This window comes from Rhinatrema bivittatum, chromosome 4 (genome assembly GCF_901001135.1).
Source record: "Rhinatrema bivittatum chromosome 4, aRhiBiv1.1, whole genome shotgun sequence".
In the NCBI taxonomy this organism is placed as follows: domain Eukaryota; kingdom Metazoa; phylum Chordata; class Amphibia; order Gymnophiona; family Rhinatrematidae; genus Rhinatrema; species Rhinatrema bivittatum.
The window spans coordinates 62,579,353-62,603,414 of NC_042618.1; the positions used below are offsets into that span (position 1 = coordinate 62,579,353).

The following is a 24,062-nucleotide window of genomic DNA, read 5'->3' on the forward strand; positions in this document are numbered from 1 at the left end:
TGGTAGTGTACTACTGACGTTGCCATTGCTCTGACTGAGTGTGCCTTCATTCGTCCCTGTAGTGGAAGGCCTGCTTGCTGGTAACAGAATGCGATGCAGTCTGCCAACCAGTTTGACAGTGTTTGCTTGCCCATCACATTCCCAAGTTTGTTCTTTGTAGTACGGTCTAAGTAAAATGCAAGAGCACACTTACAGTCCAAGGTGTGGAGAGCTTGCTCACCTGGGTGAGTGTGACGTCTTGGAAAGAAAGTGGGCAAGACTATGGACTGATTGAAATGGAAATCAGTTACCACATTAGGAAGGAATTTAGGGTGAGTGCAGAGAATTACCCGGTCATGGAGGAACCTTATGTAGGGTGAGTAGGTCACAAGGGCCTGAAACTCACTCACTCTGCGAGCAGATGTGATGGCTACTAGAAAAAGAACTTTCCATGTAAGGTATCTGAGTTCGCAGGTTGGAATATCCTGGTCGCTACTGAAGGATCCAGGGACCACTCGTGAGGCTGGAACTGACGACTGAGGCGGTCTGCAACTACGTTGTGAATGCCTGCGAGATAAGTGACCCGGAGAAACATGGAATGTGTCAGGGCCCAGTCCCAAATCTGTGCGGCTTCTTGACAAAGGAGATACGAGCCCATACCTCCCTGTTTGTTTAGGTACCACATGGCAACTGTGTTGTCTGTTTGTATCAGAACAGTCTTGTGTGAAAAGCAGTCCTTGAACACATGTAGAGCATAACGTATAGCTCGAAGCTCCAGGAAATTGATTTGAAAGGTTGCTTCGAGTTTTGTCCAAGTACCTTGAGTTTGGAGATTGTCTATGTGAATTCCCCAGCCCAAGGTGGATGCATCTGTAGTTAAAGTTACTTGCGGAACTGGTTGTTGGAAAGGTAGGCCTTTGCACAAGTTGTTCTTGTTTGCCCACCAGAGGAGAGAAGGTGGGTTATTTGAACTGGTGATGACAGTGGTTGAATGGCTTGTATCCACTAATGGCTAATCTGGCCACTGGAGGCCATGTAGCTGAGCAGAGTTAGAAACTGATGTGCTGTCGCTTGTTTCTGTAAGTGGAGAGAGTTCGCTAATAAGGAGAGTGTCTCCACCCGGTCCTCCGGGAGGAAGGCTCTTGGTATTATGGTGTTCAACTCTGCTCCGATGAACTGTAGTAGACGAGATGGGAGAAGATGGGATTTTTGGTAATTGATTAGAAATCCCAGCAAGTGGAGCAGATTGATTGTGCGCTTGAGAGAAGCGAGAGCTCCTTGTTGTGATTGGCTTCTGATGAGCCAGTCGTCCAGGTAAGGAAAAACGTGTACACTTTCCTTGTACAAGTGAGCCGCTGCCACTGTTAGGCACTTTGTGAATTCTCGGGGTGCTGAGGCCAGTCCGAATGGCAGAACCCTGTATTGGTAATGTTGATGACCCACCATGAAACACAGAAACTTGCGATGAGGAGGGAATATTGGAATGTGAGCGTAAGCATTTTGCAGATCCAGAGAACAGAGCCAGTCTCCTGCTTGAAGAAGTGGAAGCATGGTGCCTAAGGAAACCATTCTGAACTTCTCTTTTCTTAGAAATTTGTTGAGATTTCGGAGGTCTAGAATAGGACGTAGGCCTCCTGTTTTCTTTGGAATGAGAAAATATCGGGAGTAGAATCCTCTGCCCTGCTGAGGTCAGGGAACTGGTTCCAAGGCCCTGGCTCTCAGAAGGGTGGATAATTCTGCTTGTAGAAGAGTAATATGATCCTTGTGTATCCAAAGAGACTGTGATGGGGAGTCTTTTGGTACTGTGAGAAAATTTAATTGGTAACCTTGTGTTATAATTGAGAGTACCCATTGATCTGTTGTGATTTTTGACCAATGGTTGTGAAAGAGAGAGACACAACCTCCCAATGCTATGGCTGGCTTGGGGTTGGTGGAGTGGCTGCTATTCTCTGGCTGTTTTTCAAAGTCTGATGTGCCTGTTTGAGGGGGAGATTGAGGCCTAGAAGCCCTCGGTTGTCTAGGCTGGGATCTTTGCAGTGGTCTTGATGCTCTACCATGGGGAACTGTCGGATAGTACATACGTGGTCTACAGTAGGGTTTCCTGGAATCCTTTCATGCCGTGCGGCGTGAGGTAGATGAAGTATCCTGTGGGATTGCAGATAATTGACAAAGAGTCTCAGAGTGTTCTTTAAGTTGGGCTACTGCATCTTGAACTTGTGTTCCAAAAAGGTTATCACCCACACAAGGTAAATCTACCAGCTTTTCTTGAACTTCAGGCCTAAGGTCTGAAGCCTTGAGCCAGGCCCAACGACGTGCACTGATGCCAGTTGCCGCTACTCGTGAAGAGGTTTCAAAACTGTCAGAAGCAGCACGGACCTCGTGTTTGCCTGCTTCCAAACCCTTATGTATAATGTCATTAGCAGAGTCATGATATTGTTGAGGCAGAGTCTCAGCTAATTGTTGCATCTGTTTCCAGAGGTTACGCTGATATTGCATCATATAAAGTTGATATGACGCTATTCTGGAAGTAAGCATTGATCCTTGAAAGACTTTTCTGCCCAGAGTGTCCAAGAACTTTTGTTCCTTTCCTGGTGGAGTGGATGAATGAGGCCGTACTCTTTGATTATTTCTGAGCAGATTCCACCACTACAGATTGATGTGGAAGCTGGGCCCTTTGGTAGCCAGGGATGTGTTGCAACAGATAGGTTGTATCCATCCTTTTATTTACCGATGGAACTGAGCATGGGTGTTCCCATAATCTGTGCTTTAGTTCTACCAGGACCTCATGTATTGGTATCGCCAATACCTCTTTAGGAGGGTCTACAAATTGAAGAACCTCTAAGGTTTGTTGTCTGGTATCTTCTTCAGACACTAATTTAAAAGGAATAGTGTCAGCCATTTCTTTCACAAAAGTGGTAACAAAATGGAATCACTGGATGAAATAATAGGTCTTCCTGGAGGATTACAAAGAGTTTTATGGATCTTGGATAACACGTATATCACTGGCACCAGAGGATATTTAGAATTCAAATTTGTATATTCCTTTGAGGTCAAAAAGGCTAAATCTTTACCATTGTCTGTACATTTTTTTGAATCCTTTGCTGTAATTTATTAGTTGGATCCTCAATTTTTTTTTATAGGTGGTGTCATCAAGTTGGCATTTAATTTCTTGAATATAATATTTTCTGTCCAACACTGTCAACCTGCCCCTTATCGGCTGGTTTAATTACGATTTTTTGATTCTTGGCCAGATTAGATAACGCTTGATGTGAGGTTTTATCAAGATTGTTAAAAATATTTTTCATCTTTTTGTTCCAAGACTGATACATTCTTAAAAACCAATTGTTGGAATGTATCTATCAATGGATACATTGGTGGAATCCATGTTGAAGGTTTTGTCACTATGCTTAAATTCCCACAATAGGAGGTATTTAAAGAAATATTTTAGCAGTAATTTTCTGATAAATCGCTGAAAATCTATGCACAATTGGAAAGGATCATGCTTCTCTGTTGGCACAAAAGATAGCCCCAAATTCAAAACCTCCACCTCCTCTTCATGTAATTGAAATTAACAAATTAAATCACTGCACTTTCTTTCCTCTCGATGGACATCGCGACCTTGTCACAATATTGTCGGGAGGTACATTCCTGTGGTCTTTCCATCCAGTTCCTCCTCTTCTCTGAACAAAAGCTGGCTTCTCTAAAAAATCGATGTCAGATTGCATTCTTTCATGTTCATCTTCTTCGGAAGAGGAGCCTTCAGAAGAGTTGTTAAAAGTGACATTTCTTTTCTTATTTTTGGGTAACATCCATGCATAAATACTAACCTTCTTATAATCTTGTTCATCCCTATTAAATTTGGAGAGCTTATATTCTCTAAGTTCTTAAAGGTTTCATGATCAATCTCAGTTTGTAACTTGACTATTTTTTTGTCCAACTCTGCTCGCAATTTACTACATAAATTCTGTGTTGATTCAGTAATTAAGATCATTAGATCTAGCAAGCATTTGTTGAGTATGGCATTCCATCTCTCCAAAAAGGACGAATCTTCTGTAAATATTCTCGGTCTTTATGTATCCTTAAACCTATTGGTATCCTTTCCAGCTTACAGTACTCAAGAGTTTTCCCATGCAACTCACTTTTGGTAATCCTCTTAGATAATATCAATAAATTCTGAGCAAGTACTTGGGAGATTATAAGTGTGGTCATTTTTCAATCTGTGACCAAACTTTACAGCTCAAGGAGTACCTATGTGCAACAACGGGACATGCATACAAACTACAACATTTCACTACTTGTCAAATAAGTTTTGTAGTTTACATTATTGTATGTCCCTGTGACAAGATTTATGTGGGACAAACTACAAGATCTTTAAGACAACACATAGAAGAACATAAAAGCTGTCTTAGAAATATGAGAGAAACAGCACCCATTGTGTCACATTGTCTATAGGAAGAACATTGTATAAAAGATCTTAAATGGTTTGCTATAGATCATGATAAATGAAATTGAAGGGAGGTAATCATGAGCGTTCACTATATCAAAGAGAACACCAATGGATTTTTACTATATGCGCAGAGGAGCCCATTGGTCTTAATAGTAAGATTGAATGGCACAGACTAATTTAAAATGATGCATGAACACTTTATAATTTCCATCTAATTGATAGGTAAGGTGCCGTCATCACGTAATGACGTTTTTTTTAAAAAACCATGAGAAAGTAAAAATGTGACTTGTGACTGGTGCATACTTACATCTCAGAAAGCTTTAAAAGAAGGCATGGCCATATTAGTCGTTTGAGCCCAACTTTTTTTCAGACAAAAGATGTGAAGCTAAAAAAGTGAGTGAGCATTTTAGAGAAAACGTTTGTAAGTACTAAGTTTACATTTGCCAGAAAATTTAACTTTTTTCAAAAAAATTTCTTTATATCTCTCCAATTTGTAGAATTTGCCCTGATGTAGTGTTAGCGAAACATTGTCAACATCGGCGCTTTAATTTTGGAGAAGATGAAGTTGTTTGAACATATATTAACAAGTTCATAGAAATTGAAGAAATTTTGGGCAATGTACAGATAAGTGCGGAATAAGCTACATAGTTCAAGTTGAAAAGGAATTTTTTTGGGCATATATAACAATTTATATGAAATTTCAGGATCAATGTATAAGTTTGATTCCTCAAGCAGGTTTAAACACTAACGGGGTCTGTGAATAATAACAATTTTAAAAAAAGGGGGACTATAAAGCACAAAAGATATTTATGAATTTTCACTTTTGTAATTAAAAATTAAGGTTTGTGACCTATGGTTGCAACAACTGGTTTATAAAGTTTGAACTTGTACGTCCTTAACAAGTGCTGAGGTTTTTCCTCTTTATACAAAATTGTTTTAATAGAATTTCATAACATAAAAATATAAGTAATATTTCTTATACATTGACATTTTTGCATATACACTAGTCATTTTATTATATTGATTACTAGATACTAGTATTTTCCTAATTTTATCTAGTCTCTGGTTCTTTTGCCTGCTGTGACTTTGCTGCAGTTGTGATGGCTGTGGCCGGGTTTGAGGATAAGGTGGCAGAAGATACAAGGTACGGCCATCTTTGGAAATAGATCTTTCTGTATGATGAATAATACTTCTTGCCCAAGGATTGCTCGGTGGGAGATGCCAAGGACAAGACCGCTATGTTCTGCTCCTTTGTCTCCAAAGAGGTTGTTCAGGAGACAGGGGAGGTCGGCCAATTTCTCATGGACATCCTTTGGAATGGCACTGGTTCGAAGCCACGTCATCCTCCAAGCGGATATGGCTCCTACTGTGGTACGAGCAGAGGTTTCAAAGGCCTCATATATTGTACACAACAAATGCCTTAGTCCCTCCTCCAGGTTGTGAAACTGTTGTGGTGGGACTTCATCCGGCATAGCGGTGGTAAAGTGGGGCTTGAGCGACTGAAGGCACTCGTAAACATACTGAGTAATACAGAATTGGTGCTGCTGGAATTTCGCGCTCAGCATGCCCGCCTGGAACATTCTTCTGCCGAAGTTGTCCAGGTATTTACAGTCACACCTTGGGGGGGTGTTTGAATGAAGGCGTGATTTTTTTTAGCCCTCTTCATGGCCAACTTGACCACTATGGAGGTGTGTGGGAGTTGGACCATGCTGTAGAATGGAGATAGACACATCCGGAACATGAGATCTGTTTTCCATGAGGGCGCTGGCCCCGAAAAGGGGGACTCCCAAGCCTTTGTCATGACTGTGTCTAGCACTGCTTGGGAAGGCAAGGTGGTTGGCTTGGCCGGCACTTTGAAGATCTTTAGGATCCCGAAGTCCTCAGCACGAGAGTCTGGCATCTTTTGCATTTCAATATTGAGTCTAGTGCCCACCTTCTCCACAAATTTCAAATAGGAGAGGTCTTCCAGAGAGGAGGATGGTTCAGGTTGTTCCTCTGGAGGGTCAGATGGGAAACCTATCAAGGAACATGGCGATGTTGGAGGCGAGAGCTGCGGGGAGACGTCAGGCTGTGGAGAGTGCCCAGGAGCTGGGCTGCTGGACCAAGGCTCGGGACTGATGTTCCCTTGTGGAGGAGAAGGTGGTCTGCCTTGGGGGGAGTCTTTGTGTGGTATAGGGCGGAAATTTCTGCTTCCCTGATTCTCCACAAAGGAGAGGAATTGGGTCAAGATCTTGGATATTTGTGACATCATCTGTGAAGCCAAGGCCTCTCAACCTGAACAAGGTGACAAGTCATTTGCTGGGGGATTCCTTGGTGGCAGTGCTGCGAGAGCAGGATGTCTGGGCCGGATTTTCACTCATTCCATTGAGGAAGACCTCTTGTGTCGCTTTCAGAGGGCTCCTGCAATTGCCCCGCCGACTTCTTCTGTCTACAGACTGACGAAAATCGAAGAAGACACACTTCAAGGAGTGAGAGGAGCCCATGGAGGCATAGTCAGATGTCGGCTCATCATCAGAAAAAACGAGATCCACTAAGTCAGGAGTAAAGGCCCTATGTGGTTCCACAGCCAGAGGTGGTTTCTGGGTGGACTTCCCATTCGAGGGACTGAAGGCGGTTGGATCCCGGCTATCTGTAGATGCCTTTTGTGTTAAGGTGCGTGATGCGCTGTGGGCTTGCATCGGCATCCACATCGACGGGCTATCCCGTGTTGATCCCAATGACTTTCAATGATGGTGCGTTGATGATTCGACTCCTCCTTGTGCTTCGACTTCGACACACACGTTGACAGTGTTTCATGTGTGTGACACTTCATGGTGTGCGGTGTGTCGGCCGGCTGCATTGGGGCTTTGACTTTGGACAACGCAGATTGCCTCAGTGGTTGGGTCGATGCATCCCCTGATGCTCTGTGCGTCTGGATGGACTGGGGGCGCTGGGGGGCTGGCCCACCTGACCTCATTGTTTGTCCAGTGGTCCCATGGAGAAGGCCCTCAGATTTTTTAGGGCAATCCAGACAGGGCCCCGGAAATGAGTGGGCCGCCAGGCACTCTGAGCCGGGGGCATAAGACCTCGAGTTTCCCTCTTGCAGCCAGGTGATTTTGGCAGCCTGTTGATGCTAGCCCAGGGAGACATGCAGCCGCAGTCCCTGCATGCTGCCTGGTTGTGGTCCTGGCCGAGGCATAAATAACAATGATCATGCCCATCTGTGGCAGACAATCTTACTGCACTGGCAGAATTTAAAGCCAGGCTGTCTTGGAGGCATTTTCCTTTCTCACCCCCAAAGCAATGGTGCTCTCTGAGGACAGAAGAAAAGCTCTGTGTGCAGCCTGCAGCACAGCAAGAACAGACTGAGGAGAAAATGGAGCCGCATGGGAAAGGATGCAAAGCCACACATAGAGCAAAGCTTGGTCATCTTTGAGAAGCTCCGCCTAGCCGCCCCGGAGGGACGTCCCAGACAGCATGGCTTGATTCAGCTTGCTTATCTGTGGGAAAAATACATTTAAAACTAATAAGAGAAAATATTTTTTTTACTCAACGCGTAATTAAGCTCTAGAATTTGTTGCAGAGGATGTAGTGAGAACTATTAGTATAACCGTGTTTACAAAAAGATTTGGACAAGTTTCTGTAGGAAAAGTCCATTAACCATTAAGGTAGAGCTGCAGAAATCCACTGATTATTCTTGGGATAAGCAGCTTGGAATCTATTTACCCCTTGGGATCCTGCCAGGTATTTGTGACCTGGCTTGGCCACTGTTGGAAAAAGGATACTGGGTTGACAGACCTTTGGTCTAACGAGTATGGAAAGTCTTATGATTCCTTTCTCTTTCCATATCCTTCACTTCTTCCTTCATTCCTGTCTCATTCCTTCTTCCCCTTTCTTTCCCCTCATACTGTCAACCCCAGTCCCATTTCCTCCTTTCTTCCTTTGAGGCATTCTATTCATTTTTCTGGTGAAGCTCTCCTTCCCTCTCTCTCTCTGTCAGGCCAGTGGCAGAGCACATGGCAGTGGTGTGAAATGATTCTCACCACTGTGAACTCCATTTTCCTCTGTGTGCTGCAGCAGCTGCAAAGGTTCTGACATTCGCAATTGGCCCACATCCTCACAAAGTGCAGCAGTGGGGTCTATGATTCTTGAGGGATGCAATCAGTCCCTCTCTTTCCCACTGCCGCTAAACATGCAGCACTGCAGGTTGTGGCTTCTAATAGGTGCAAACAGTCCCCCCCCCTCTGTCCCTCTTCCACTTGACAGCAACGTGGGGTGAAGTTTTCAGGGTGATAATACTCCCCACTCTTGTTCTCCTGGTCTGTTGCAGCATCCCATTCATTTTCTCCCTAGCTAAAAACTCTCTCGATTCCTTCTGGAGTACTCCCTAGGATGGTTTCGTGGACTCCAGTTTGGGAACCACTGCTGTGGAGGAATGAATTCAGATGTCAGGAGAATTTTCTTCAGAAACACACTAATCTGATCTATAGGAAAAAAAACTCAAGAATGTTCAAAATCATGCTCAAAATAAGCAAAAGATGACAATCGAGCCAGTGCCATTCCATAAGCTCACAATCTTTCAGTTCCAAAAGGTCAACTATTGGGCTCGGTTGGCTAAGAAAGGCTGGCAGAGCTTCCCTCTCCAAGCCTGTTTGCCTCAGACCTGGTATGTTCAGTGCAGAACCATACTTTTGGCACAGAGATGCTCACTGCCAATTAAGAGGCTACTCTAGGCAGTTTGCTTGATGCTCTGAATAGGGCTGAGCTGCGCTGACGCTTCAACTCCTTTGACTGATCCTTGGCATAATGACACCTCTGTTTCATGCTTCAGCATTTAGAGGCAGATGGCCAGTAGAAGTTAAGAGAGCGATGTCATAAGAAGAACATGCCATACTGGGTCAGACCAAGGGTCCATTAAGCCCAGCATTCTGTTTCCAACAATGGCCAATCCAGGCCATAAGAACCTGGCAAATACCCAAAAACTAAGTCTATTCCATGTTACTGCTGCTAGTAATAGCAGTGGCTATTTTCTAATAGAACTTAATTAATAGCAGGTAATGGACTTCTCCTCCAAGAACTTATACAATCCTTTTTTAAACACAGCTATACTAACTGCACTAACCAAATCCTCTGGCAACAAATTCCAGAGTTTAATTGTGCGTTGAGTAAAAAAGAACTTTCTCCGATTAGTTTTAAATGTGCCCCATGCTAACTTCATGGAGTGCCCCCTAGTCTATTATCTGAAAGAGTAAATAACCGATTCACATCTACCCGTTCTAGACCTCTCATGATCTTAAAGACCTCTATCATATCCCCCCTCAGCCGTCTCTTCTCCAAGCTGAACCGCCCTAACCTAGTTAGTCTTTCCTCATAGAGGAGCTGTTCCATTCCCCTTATTTTGGTTGCCCTTCTCTGTACCTTCTCCATCGCAACTATATCTTTTTTGAGATGCAGCGACCAGAATTGTACACAGTATTCAAGGTGCGGACTCACCATAGAGCGATACAGAGGCATTATGATATTTTCCATTTTATTCACCATTCCCTTCCTAATAATTCCCAACATTCTGTTTGCTTTTTTGACTGCCGCAGCACATTGAACCAACGATTTCAATGTGTTATCCACTATGACGCCTAGATCTCTTTCTTGGGTGGTAGCACCTAATATGGAACCTAATATTGTGTAACTATAGCATGGGTTATTTTTCCCTATATGCATCACCTTGTACTTATCCACATTAAATTTCATCTGCCATTTGGATGCCCAATTTTCCAGTCTCACAAGGTCTTCCTGCAATTTATCTGCTTATGATTTAGCTACCCTGAATAATTTTGTATCATCTGAAAATTTGATTACCTCACTTGTCGTATTTCTTTCCAGATCATTTATAAATATATTGAAAAGTAAGGGTCCCAATACAGATCCCTGAGGCACTCCACTGCTCACTCCCTTCCACTGAGAAAATTGTCCATTTAATCCTACTCTCTGTTTCCTGTCTTTTAGCCAGTTTGTAATCCACGAAAGGACATCGCCACCTATCCCATGACTTTTTATTTTTCCTAGAAGCCTTTCATGAGGAACTTTATCAAATGCCTTCTGAAAATCCAAGTACACTACATCTACCAGTTTACCTTTATCCACATGTTTAATAACTCCTTCAAAAAAGTGAAGCAGATTTGTGAGGCAAGACTTGCCTTGGGTAAAGCCATGCTGACTTTGTTCCATTAAACCATGTATTTCTATATGTTCTGTGATTTTGATGTTTAGAACACTTTCCACTATTTTTCCTGGCACTGAAGTCAGGCTAACTGGTCTGTAGTTTCCTGGATCACCCCTGGAGCCCTTTTTAAATATGGGGGTTACATTAGCAATCCTCCAGTCTTCAGGTACAATGGATGATTTTAATGACAGGTTACAAATTTTTACTAATAGGTCTGAAATGTCATTTTTTAGTTCCTTCAGAACTCTGGGGTGTATACCATCCGGTCCAGGTGATTTACTACTCTTAAGTTTGTCAATAAGGTCTACCACATCTTATAGGGGTTCACCGTGATTTGGTTCAGTCCATCTGAATCATTACCCATGAAAACCTTTTCCAGTACGGGTACCTCCCCAATATCCTCTTTGGTAAACACCGAAGCAAAGAAATCATTTAATCTTTCCGCGATGGCCTTATCTTCTCTAAGTGCCCCTTTAACCCCTCGATCATCTAACGGTCCAACTGACTCCCTCACAGGCTTTCTGCTTCAGATATATTTAAAAAGGTTTTTACTGTGAGTTTTTGCCTCTACGGCAAACTTCTTTTCAAATTCTCTCTTAGCCTGTCTTATCAATGTCTTACATTTAACTTGCCAACATTTATGCATTATCCTATTTTCTTCTGTTGGATCCTTCTTCCAATTTTTGAATGAAGATCTTTTGGCTAAAATAGCTTCTTTCACCTCCCCTTTTAACCATGCCGGTAATAGTTTTGCCTTCTTTCCACCTTTCTTAATGTGTGGAATACATCTAGATTATGCTTCTAGGATGGTATTTTTTTAACAATGACCATGCCTCTTGCACACTTCTTACTTTTGTAGCTGCTCCTGTCAGTTTTTTTCTAACTATTTTTCTCATTTTATCAGTTTCCCTTTTGAAAGTTTAGCACGACTGCCGTGGATTTGCTTACTGTCCCCCTTCCAGTCATTAAATCAAATTTGGTCATATTATGATCACTATTGCCAAGTGGCCCCACCACCGTTACCTCTCTCACCAAATCCTTTTCTCCACTGAGAATTAGATCTAAAATTGCTCCCTCTCTCGTCGGTTCCTTAACCAATTGCTCCATAAAGCTATCATTTATTCCATCCAGGAACTTTATCTCTCTAGCGTGTCCCGATGATACATTTACCCAGTCAATATTGGGGGAATTGAAGTCTCCCATTATTAACGCACTACCAATTTGGTTAGCTTCCCTAATTTCTCTTAGCATTTCACTGTCAGTCTCTCTTGTCTCTGGGATATCTCGAGTGACTTAGGCACTGAAAGAGTTGATGCCTCCTTTTGCACTTCCTTGTCCAGCAGACAATGCAGCTCCATGTTCCTTCTGCTTTGTGATAGCCTTTTGCACCAAATCCGTGTACTAGGAGTTCTGTGGTTCTTTTAAGATAAGACTGTAGTTTCGGCCTGATTGCCCTTGATGACAGTCTAAAGCATAAAGGATCAAATCAAGATCCTCACTCAGGTAAAGATCTGGTGATAATGTGTGATGGAAATCTGCCCGCACACTGGGCAAGACTTGAAGCTGTTTGACTTCTTCATGGACATTGTGAGGAAAACTGACAAAGTCAAATTAGGATAGGAAAATTTCAAAACTCCATTATAACCCAAGAAAATCTATGACTGTAAGCTCTGACAGGGGCACACAGCCTAAAGCAGGCCCAGCTACAGAGATCAACAAAAAAAACTTCAGATTGTTCACTAGAAAGGTTTGTTTGTTTGTTATGTTTTTTTTAAATACAAGGGGCACAAAAGAGATACCTGAGGCAAACCACTGAAGAAAGCAAGGAAACTGGCAAAAGATATCTCAACAAGCTTAAAACAAGTGCCCATATGCCCATCTACAGGGGAATTTTAAATCAAGTACATAAGTGCACGCATATAATATAAAAATGCTTGTGCAAGTATGTGTGCTCCTAATTTTAAGGTTACAAAAGGAAATGTTATTCAGGTATGTTTCATCAGGTCTTGTTCGCTTTTACACATGCAAGTGAACACATTTTAAAACATGCATGCGTAAAGGAAATTACAAGCTTGACCACTTAGTCCACCGGTTTGCCCAGTCTATCTCTATGTCATCAAGACCTCTCTGGTTTTTCAGCCTGCACTCTCTCCAGTTTACCCAGACCCCTCACCCAGTCAGTTTTTGCATATAACTAGTTTTATTCTGACTTACACCTGAAAAAGAGCAGAAGAAAATTTGCGCAGATAGCAGCCCGATGTGTGCTGCATTCGTTTATAATATCAGGATTTATGCCTGTAAATGTTGGTCCCATCCCAGAATGACTGACCTGCCCCAAATTCATCCCTTCTGTTCCTTGCGCATATACGCATGTAATTTGCCAAATTTAAAATAACAGTTGCTTACGCTCAGCCTATATACTCGCGTTTATGGGCTTTTTAACACAAACAACTTTTAAAATTCACCCCTCAGTTAACAGGGGGAACCCTACTCTGGTTTGGAAAATACATTTATACCATCATGTGTCAAAAGAAAAACTGAAGCACCCTCATGATGACATCACTCATTTATGCAACCAATTCAACTTATCTTCTGAGAAATCTGAATATGCACAAAATGGACACTAAAAAAACACTACTGCATAATTCATATCTCAGTCAGTATATATTGTGTACATCTCAGTAGTAAATTGGGAGGATAATTTTATAGCAGTGCTCATACATGCAAAAGTCTGCTTTAAAAATGAGTGGGTGACCTGCTATATACCCCTCTTGGGAGCAGGTGCAAATATGTACGAGTACATTTATGCACATACTTTGGAAAATCAAAAGTATGTACGTAAAAGGTTTCCCTGCCCCAGCTCCTCTGTGGTAACTCCTCTTTCAAGTACACATAAAAGTATGCACAAAACTGCTTCCATACATACTTTTACATGCACAACCCTTGGGCAATTTTCAAAAAAGCTCATTTACATATGTAAATGCTTTTGAAAATTAAACCTATAATGTATACATCTCACTTCTAATCTATAGCAGAGCTGATGAACCTATGGTGGCAAGCGTGGAATAATTTTTCAAAACCTGAGGTACAATCACTGTTTGACCCCTGGAAAAGGCTTTGAGAATTACCCTCTCTGTATTTTAGCAAACTGAATTAGGCCCCTACTGGGAAACCATACTTGGCTTCCATCTCTTCTCTCTACCTTTGGAAGAGTGAGGCTGAGCTCAGAACAAAAAGGCTGTTGAGCCCTAAATTCTCCTGCGACTTAGGGCTCTGCATAAATCAGTCAGACAATACACATACAATCTTGTGTTATTTCTGAAAACATAGCTGTTTCTAGGGCCAGTGTAAACAGATTTTCAAAAGTCAGAACTTAAAAAACATTAAAATCCTTAACCCTTTGTGTCTAACAGATAAACCCATCATTAATAAAGGATTCTGTAGAATTTTCAGAAGGCCTTAGGCTCCAAAGAGATAATTACATTCCTCATAAATAACCCTCATCGTGTAACAACCTGAAGCACCGATAAGACTTTGTTACCTTCAGCTTTACCAAACAGTATTTAGTGCACTAGTGTGGATAACCCAGGAAACATGCTTCTCATTGTGAAGTCTAAGAGACGCCACAAATAATACGAAGCCAGATCTCATTGAGCTGCAACACATAAATGCAACATTTTGTGGCTTACAGAACCTATTCAGATAAAACAAAGGCAGACATATCAGGCGATTAGTTAGCAGTTAAAATGATATGTACTGTAATCCCATATATTGTACCTGTGGGTCGTTCGAGCTGCCCTGGGGAGGCCACACGGCTGCTTCTGGACTGAGCAGGCCTCGGCTCACTCATATAGATGGAATGTCCCACCATGATACTTTCTGCTTCAGTGGTTAGGCGGGGTCTCTGTCCTTCGCTCATCTCTCCTACACTCCTGTCATCCTCAGAACTCTAGAAAGGGTGAAGGCAAGAGAAAAATGGCTCATTTGAGTCCACCTTGAAGAAATAAAACCTAAGGAGATAATTTTCAAAGGAGTTACACACATAAATATAACAAACTATCTTAGCAATTTTCAAAAGCCCATTTATGAACAGGAGGAGAACTTTCAAAACTGCACATGTGCATCCATATATGCACAGTAATTTACTGCTGTATTTTATAACTTAAGCACAAATGATATGTGCAGGTTATAAAATACAAGTACCATGAGCCGCGCAAGTTCAGACTTATCCAGAAAAGTAGCATCACTTATCCAGGTAAGTTTAGATTTATGCAGCTAAGTAGCAGCACTAAGCCGGATACATCTGAAAAGCTCTACATGTCTGTCTAAGTAGCATTTTTGGACTTATCTGGATAAGTAAGATAGTCGGAAAAGTAAAAAAAGGTGCTACATAGCCATATAAGTCGGAATTTAGCTGGATAAGTGTGTGCAAATGATATACATGTGACTTCAAAATTTGAAGGGATATGCAAATAGATTTTACTCACTTATTTAGAAACATTTACTCCCTTCAGTAATTCGGCTTTTACACGTGTAAGTCAGGGGATTTTCTAACATGCATGCGGCAATGAAATAACCAGTTTTAACAATTAGTCTATCAGTTCACCCAGTCCATTTGCAGCTCATGAAGATCCTCCTGGCTCTTCAGCCTGAAGTCCTCCCTTGTCACCCAGACCACCAACCCAGTCACTTTGGAGCTGTTAAATAGCAATTTATTTGAGTAAATACTGGCACCTACTCAGAATGTTCCTGGCCTGCGCCTTTTTTGTAAGAACTGTACTAGAACCGGTGCTTTTCAATATATTTATAAATGAGCTGGAAAGGAATACGACGAGTGAGGTTATCAGATTTGCAGATGATACAAAATTGTTCAGAGTAGTTAAATCACAAGTGGATTGTGATAAACTGCAGGAGAACCTTGTGAGACTGGAAGACTGGGCATCCAAATGGCAGATGAAATTTAATGTGGATAAGTGCAAGGTGATGCATATAGGGAAAAATAACCCATGCTATAGTGACAGAATGTTAGGTTCCATATTAGGTGCTACCACCCAAGAAAGAGATCTAGGCGTCATAGTGGATAACACATTGAAATCATCGGTTCAGTGTGCTGAGACAGCCAAAAAAACAAACAGAATGTTGGGAATTATTAGGAAGGGAATGGTGAATAAAACGGAAAATGTCATAATGCCTCTGTATCGCTCCATGGTGAGACTGCACCTTGAATACTGTGTACAATTCTGGTCACCACATCTCAAAAAAGATATAGTTGTGATGGAGAAGGAACAGAGAATGGCGAACAAAATGATAAAGGAGACGGAATGGCTCCCCTATGAGGAAAGGCTAAAGCGGTTAGGGCTGTTCAGCTTGGAAAAGAGACGGCTGAGGGGGGGATATGATAGAGGACTTTAAAATCATGAAAGGTCTAGATCAGGTAAATGTGAATCGGTTATTTACTCTTTTGGATAACACAAGGGAGGACTACATGAAGTTAGCAAGTAGCACATTTAAAACTAATTGGAGAAAATTCTTTTCCACTCAACGCACAATTAAGCTCTGGAATTTGTTGCCAGAAGATGTGGCTATGCAGTAGATTTAAAAAAGGTTTGGATAAGTTCATGGAGGAGAAGTCCATTAACTGCTATTAATCAAGTTGACTTAGAGAATAGCCACTGCTATTACTGGTAGCAATTGTTGTGAGGCCTGGCTGCGCTCACTCGTGGCCAGACCTCCCTACCTCCTTCTCTCAGGCCGATTGGGATCCCCCTCGCGGCGGTCAGCAGCGCACGGGCCGCAGCGCGACGGCAGTGGGACGTCGGGGAGCAGCGGAGAAGCTGCGGCTGGCTCCGTCTCTTAAAGGGGCCGCGACGCTGAATCGAGGCCAGCCCCGGAAGATGACGTCATCGGCGAGAGAGATTTAAACTCCCTCAGTGAGGAGCAGGACGCCTTCGCAACAGGTTCCTGTGGTTTGGCTGTGTTCTGTGCTTCTCTGTGTTTCCTGGTTTGACTTCGGATTGCCTTGGACTTCGCTGCTTGCCGCCCGCCTCGACCCCTGCTTGGAATTTGGACTGTGCTCGATTGCTGCCTGCTGACCTTTGCCTGGTATCTGACCGTGTTGCTTGCCGCCTGCCCTGACCCTTGCCTGGAATCTGGACTTTGTTGCTTGCCGCCTGCCTCCACCCTTGATTGGAACGTGGACTGCGTACCAGTCGCCTCTCTGAGGACACCGTGTCAAGGCCGTTTGCGGAACTTCCACCTTCCGGAGACGAGTTCGCCTGAGTACTGCAGGTGGGTGTCCTCTCTCGCTCCGGTTCAAGGGTCCACTAGCATAACAGATTGCGAAGGCCATGGACCCGGTGGATCTATCTGGTCTCCAGGCTATTCCAGGTCTTGCCCAGCAGATGATGCAGCAACGCCAGCAGCAACAGCAGCAGAGTCTGGAGGCGTTAACTGCCACTGTGGAATGGCTGGTCCGTCGGCTTGATTCTGCTCATGGAGCCGAGGCGGCCGCTCTGCACCTACCCTTCCGAATACTTCTGCTTCGGTTTCTCACTTGACCGCGCCACCTCGTTTTTCTGGAGAGGCTAAGTTGTATAGAGGGTTCCTGAACCAATGCTTCATCAGATTTTCTCTGCAAGGGCAGCAATTCCCTACTGACCAAGTGAAGACTTCCTTCATCATCTCTCTGCTAGACGGTAAAGCCATGGCCTGGGCTTCTCCCCTCTGGGAAAAAGGGGATCCCATTTTGAATGACTTATCTAGATTTGTTCAAACCTTCCGCCAGGTGTTTGATGAGCCGGGTCGACTATCCACAGCCTCCTCGGAGCTTCTTAATCTACGACAAGGTACCCGCACCCTGGCAGACTTTGCGATTGATTTTCGCACCCTCGCTTCCGAACTGGGACGGCGACCGGACTGTCTTCGGGGCTTTTTTCTGGAAGGTTTGTCACCCCGCATCAAAGACGAACTCGCTGGCCGGGAGCTCCCGGAGGACTTGGACGCACTTATTGACCTGGCAGGCCGTATTGACCGACGTTTGCAACAGCGTGCCAAGGAAGCGAGACCACCTCGACGCCTGGTTCCTATGGCCCCAAACTTCTCCTGTCCGTTGGTTACTCCCACCGCTTCGGAAGCTCCAGCAGAGTCCAGAGAGGAACCTATGCAGTTGGGAAGAAGTCAGTTGACTGTGGAAGAAAAACAACGCCGGAGAAGGTTGGGACTGTGTTTGTATTGTGGCAACAGAGGACATCTTTTGGCTCAGTGCCCGGAGCGCCTGGGAAACTACAGATCCTAGGTGTCTCCGAGGAGCAGACCCTAGGGAGTAACCTCGCTCTTCATTTCGTAATTCCTGTGACATTGCAATGTGAGCAGGGGTCCTTCACCACTCAGGCTCTGGTTGACTCCGGTGCTGGAGGGAACTTTATCCTGGCCGAACTTGTCCACCAGTTACAGCTCCCGGTACGTCCTCACAAGACGCCATTGTTCATTTCATCTATCCAAGGTGAGAACCTTCCAGGATGAGTTACATCTTGTACTGCTCCTATATTACTCCAGACCGGTATCCTCCACCAAGAAGAGATAACTTTCTTTATATTGGAGAAAGCTGTCCACCCAGTAGTACTGGGCTTGCCCTGGTTACAAAGACACTCTCCTACCATAGTTGGGAGGACCCTCCAGATTGCTGCCTGGGGTCCAGACTGCCAAGAGGCCTGCATCCAACAGAGACCCCAACCGGCGATCCCGGTAACTATCACCAGGTTTTCAGTACCACCCCAATACTCCGAATTCATGGACATCTTCTCTAAAGAGAAAGCAGAGATACTTCCTTGCCACCGAAGGTTCGGCTGTGCCATCAACCTACTTCCCAATATCAGTCCACCCAGGGGGCGGATTTACCCTCTCTCTGGGCCAGAATCGCAGGCCATGTCTGAATACATTAAGGAAAACCTTGAACGAGGGTTCACCCGGCCCTCTACGTCCCCTGCAGGGGCAGGGTTCTTCTTCGTACCTAAGAAGGATGGGTCTTTGAGACCTTGCATTGATTACAGAGGGCTCAATGCTATCACTCGCAAGGATAGATACCCTCTTCCTCTGATACCTGAATTACTCGATCAGTTGCACGGAGCTAGAATCTTCTCTAAACTTGATTTACGTGGTGCCTATAATTTGGTCTGAATTAAGCCTGGGGACGAGTGGAAGACCGCATTTAACACCCGAAATGGCCACTACGAGTATCTTGTTATGCCTTTCGGCCTGTGTAAAGCACCCGCGGTCTTCCAGAATTTAATGAACAAAGTGTTCCGGGACATGTTGTAGAAGCAGGTGATCATTTATCTAGACGATATACTTATCTACTCGAAGGACCTGGCTACTCATCGCAGGGATGTTAGACAAGTTCTACAACGTCTAAGAGAGAATCGCCTATTTGTGAAACTGGAAGTGTGTCTCTTCGAGAGGCAGTCTATACCCTTTTTAGGGTTTATCGTGTCTACCACAGGGTTTCAAATGGACCCAGAAAAAGTGGCCTGTATTCAAGACTGGCCACGACCAGTGGGGCTTCGGGCGATACAACGATTTCTTGGCTTCTCCAATTTTTACTGGAATTTTATTCCACACTACTCTCACATCGTTGCACCGATTACTGCTCTGACCAAGAAGGGAGCTGACACCAAGAAGTGGCCCGATGAAGCCGTACAGGCATTTGAGTGTGTCTTAAGACTGCCTTTTTACAAGAACCTTGCCTCCACCACTCTGATCCTACCCGACCATTCATAGGTAGATGCCTCCGAAGTGGCGGTCGGAGCAGTCCTCAGTCAACATTCGGATCGAGGCATCTTATTTCCCTGCTCTTACTTCTCCCGGAAATTTTCTCCTGCCGAGAAGAATTATGGAATTGGCGATAAGGAGTTGTTGGCCATCAAGATGGCTTTCGAGGAATGGAGACAATGGTTGGAAGGGGCACAACACACCATTACTGTATACACTGACCATAAGAACTTAGAATATCTCAACAGAGCCCAACGCCTCAACCCTCGAAAAGCCCGCTGGTCATTGTTCTTTTCGCGATTTGACTTTATTCTACGATATCGTCCGGCGGTCAAGAATAGCTGCGCGGACGCACTTTCCAGATCCTACGAGACAGAGGACACTCAAGAGACTCTTAACTATATTATGGACCCTGCCAAACTGATGCTCGCTTCTACCGAGACCGTACCCCCCGGGAAGACTGTGGTACCACTCCGACTTCGCCCCAAAGTGCTTTCCTGGGCGCATGACTCTCTCTCTGCAGGCCACCCTGGGAGAGCACGTACCTTCGAGCTGCTATCTCGCTACTATTGGTGGCCGCAGATGAAGGGGGGATGTGCGGGCCTACGTGACTTCATGCCCAAAATGTGCCCAGCAAAAACCATTACCTGGCCGACCCTGGGGCCTCCTCAAGAACCCTGGACCCACATATCCACGAACTTCGTAGTAGATCTCCCTCTATCTGACGGAAATCAGGTAATATGGGTTGTAGTCGATCGGTTCTCAAAAATGGTACACTTCGTGCCTTTGCCTAAGTTGCCATCTGCTCCTGAATTGGCTGAGCTATGCTCTCTGCATATTTTTCGCCTCCATGGACTTCCTCTTCATATAACCTCTGATAGAGGCCCTCAATTCACGGCCAAATATTGGAACGCGCTTTGCAAGAAATTTGGCATACAATTAGATTTTACCAATGCGTTTCACCCGCAAGGGAACGGTCAGGCGGAACGCATCAATAGAGGGCTGAAAATGTTTTTACGTCTCTTTGTGAACCATCGCCAAGATGATTGGGCTTCCCTACTACCCTGGGCCGAGTTTTCACACAATTCCCATATACACTTGGCCACTGGACAATCTCCGTTTCAGATCGTCTTTGGTAAACAACCACAGCCTCCACTACCTCTACCCCTTACTGTTGCTTCTCCAGCAGCCCAACTGTCGGCACAGCGGCTCCATGAACTCTGGGAGGTCACCAATGCTAGACTTCGCCAGGCGGCCGAGACTGCGAAACGGATGTCCGACAAGCATTGCCGTCCCGCTGCGCAATTCAATGCGGGAGACCGAGTTTGGCTCTCCACCCGTCATTTACGCCTCCGGATCCCCTCCATGAGACTCGCTCCCAGGTACATCGGACCGTTCCTCATCAGTAAACGGCTGGGTCCTGTAACTTATCGTCTGCGTCTTCCTACCAATCTTCGGATCCACAATTCCTTTCATGTCTCATTGCTTAAACCTCTAATTTCTTCTTCATTCCATGATACTCCACATCAATCTCCTACCATTGAGTCTGATGAAGATCCCATCTATCAAGTACGGGAGATTCTGGATATTCGCCGTAATCATAGACGATGGGAATATTTGATCGCTTGGGAGGGGTTTGGTCCAGAGGAAAACTCCTGGGAACCTGCGGCAAATATATTGGATAAATCGTTAATTCACCACTTTCATCTTCTACATCCCGACAAGCCGGGTCCGGCCAGGAGGGGGCGTAAGAGGGGGGGGTACTGTTGTGAGGCCCGGTCGCGCTCACTCGCGGCCAGACCTCCCTACCTCCTTCTCTCAGGCCGATCGGGATCCCCCTCGCGGCGGTCAGCAGCACACGGGCCGCGGCGGTCAGCAGCGCACGGGCCGCGGCGCAACGGCAGTGGGACGTCGGGGAGCAGCGGAGAAGCCGCGGCTGGCTCCGTCTCTTAAAGGGGCCGCGACGCTGAATCGAGGCCGGCCCTGGAAGATGACGTCATCGGCAAGGGAGATTTAAACTCCCTCGGTGAGGAGCAGGACGCCTTCGCAACAGGTTCCTGTGGTTTGGCTGTGTTCTGTGCTTCTCTGTGTTTCCTGGTTTGACTTCGGATTGCCTTGGACTTCGCTGCTTGCCGCCCGCCTCGACCCCTGCTTGGAATTTGGACTGTGCTCGATTGCTGCCTGCTGACCTTTGCCTGGTATCTGACCGTGTTGCTTGCCGCCTGCCCTGACCCTTGCCTGGAATCTGGACTTTGTTGATTGCCGCCTGCCCTGACCCTTGCCTGGAATCTGGACTTTGTTGCTTGCCGCCTGCCCTGACCTTTGCCTGGAATCTGGACTTTGTTGCTTGCCGCCTGCCTCCACCCTTGATTGGAACGTAGACTGCGTACCAGTCGCCTCTCTGAGGACACCGTGTCAAGGCCATTTGCAGAACTTCCACCTTCCGGAGACGAGTTCGCCTGAGTACTGCAGGTGGGTGTCATCTCTCGCTCCGGTTCAAGGGTCCACTAGCATAACAGCAGTAGCATGCGATCTACTTAGTGTTTGGGTACTTGCCAGGTACTTGAAGCCTGAATTGGCCACTGTTGGAAACAGGATGCTGGGCTTGATGGACCCTTGGTCTGACCCAGTATGGCATGTTCTTACTGTCTGACCTCCATTGATGCCGATCAATCGGTGAAACGACATGGAACTCCTACCTGGATAGAACTCAGGTGAATCCCCAGGCTCAGCGGCCTACACGGATCACCCATGGACTGCACTTAGTCAGTCCTGCCAGTATCGGACAAAAAGGTACAAAAACAGACAGAGCAAGGAGAGGACACAAACTAAATTGCAGGTTTCAAAATGGAAGAAATAGACTCTGCCAGACTGCACAGTGACTAAGGTCCCGCCCTGCGTCTGGCAGACATAAGAGAGGGAAAAAGTAAAAGAAAAGAAAACTACCTTTAGATAAAGGAAAGAAAACAGCTGCAGCTCTAGAAGAAATCACTTACAAAGACTGTAGAGGAAGACAGCAATGCTGAATACCATGAGCACACAGCTTCTGCCACACACAGCTCCACAGGAAAAAAAAAAAAAAAAAAAGAGACTGAGGGACTCAGTCTCGACTGATCCGGGAAACGAACAGGAAATAAGAACTTCTAAATAACTAAAATAAATACATTCTTGTGGCCCAGACTGGCTCCTGTCAGAGACAGAATGTTGGGCTTGATGGACCTTGGTCTGTCTCAGCATGGCATTTGTGTTTTCATTCTTTTTTCTCAATAATGTTGTCAGCATATCCAATAAACAAAATATATCTTTAAAAAAAAAAAAAAAAAACGCTACTACAAACTTACTCGAATTAATCTTCACTGGTGATGAGGCAAATATATCCATGTCCAAGTGAGTTTCCTGCTTACTAAACTTCTAAGGAATATAATAGAGTCCCAAATTTTCCCCCAATTATTCTTAGGCTACCACATTTTCAGAAAGGACTATGGATGAATCCCTTCACTTTGGCAAAAAAAAAAAAAAAATCAATGTTGACAACCAGAGATATTTCAGCAGGTACTATGGACTGGGCAATGGGAAGATTCTATCAGAAGCTCTTCACATGTAAAAAGTACTGAACTGAAATCTTCTCTCTGTTCTGCAGGTGCGCACAACGTTATTCTCTCCTGTGCACAGCTTTCATATCCCCATGAAGGTTGAGACTTGGCTGCCTTATGGCTCCATTTCTGGTTACCTGCAGCCAATCTGCTGAGCCTGCATGAGTCCTCCTGCCCATCTGCCTCCTGCAGCCCATTTGCTGAGCCTGAGTGAATCCAATGACCCATTTCCTACTGTGGGGGAATAAGAGAACATGACATAATGTTGTGCCATGACGAGGTGGGAACAGCCACCTCGTCATGGCACAACATTACGAACAAGGTGGCAGAAAAACTTTGCCCCCAAAAAACCAAAGAGATCAACCCAGCCTGCAAAAACAAAAAACCATGGTTCACGCAGGAACTAAAAACCATCAAATTAGAATTGAGAAAAAAAGAACACGCATGGCGGAGGAATCCTTCCAACACTACACTGAATGAGTACAAAACCCTCATGCACAACTACAGAAACAACATCCTTCGCACAAAGAGAGATTTTTATGCCCACAAAATTCACAATTTTTCCTTTGATCCCAAAGCGCTGTTCACATATGTCTCAGAGCTCACAAAACCCACCTCACCAACTATCCCAGATGATCAAGCACAATCAAGATGCACAGAACTTGCTCAATTTTTTGAAAACAAAATTCTCAATCTAATGGCCCCTCTGGCAACCAGTATCACAGTACCTCCTTCTATCATCACTCCTTCACGCAACCAGAACATAAACCTAGATTCATTCGAACCTATCTCCTCACTTGAAATCGAAATGACTCTCAAAAAGATGAAACCCTCCACTCACCCGACAGATTCCATCCCTTCTAAACTCCTACTCACCATTCCGAACATCATAGCGAAGCCCTTAGCAGAGATAATTAATAGCTCACTAACCCAAGGCCTAGTACCAGACATCCTGAAACTAGCCACCCTCAAACCTCTCCTCAAAAAACCCAACTTGGACCCTACAAACCCAGCTAATTTTCGCCCCATAGCTAACCTTCCATTTGTAGCCAAACTTATGGAGAGGATAGTCAACAAA

At 44.7% G+C, this 24,062-nt stretch overlaps 1 protein-coding gene across 6 annotated transcripts in view; it reads right to left on the reverse strand.

Moving 5' to 3' along the window:
- KIAA0586 (KIAA0586 ortholog) overlaps positions 1 to 24,062 on the reverse strand; it is a 299,701-nt gene that overhangs the window by 99,469 nt on the left and 176,170 nt on the right. For all 6 annotated transcript variants that reach the window (XM_029598209.1, XM_029598205.1, XM_029598206.1 and 3 more), the window contains one exon: positions 14,403 to 14,574. In XM_029598209.1, the coding sequence (XP_029454069.1) occupies positions 14,403 to 14,574 (172 nt within the window). The remainder of the gene's footprint in view (positions 1 to 14,402; positions 14,575 to 24,062) is intronic.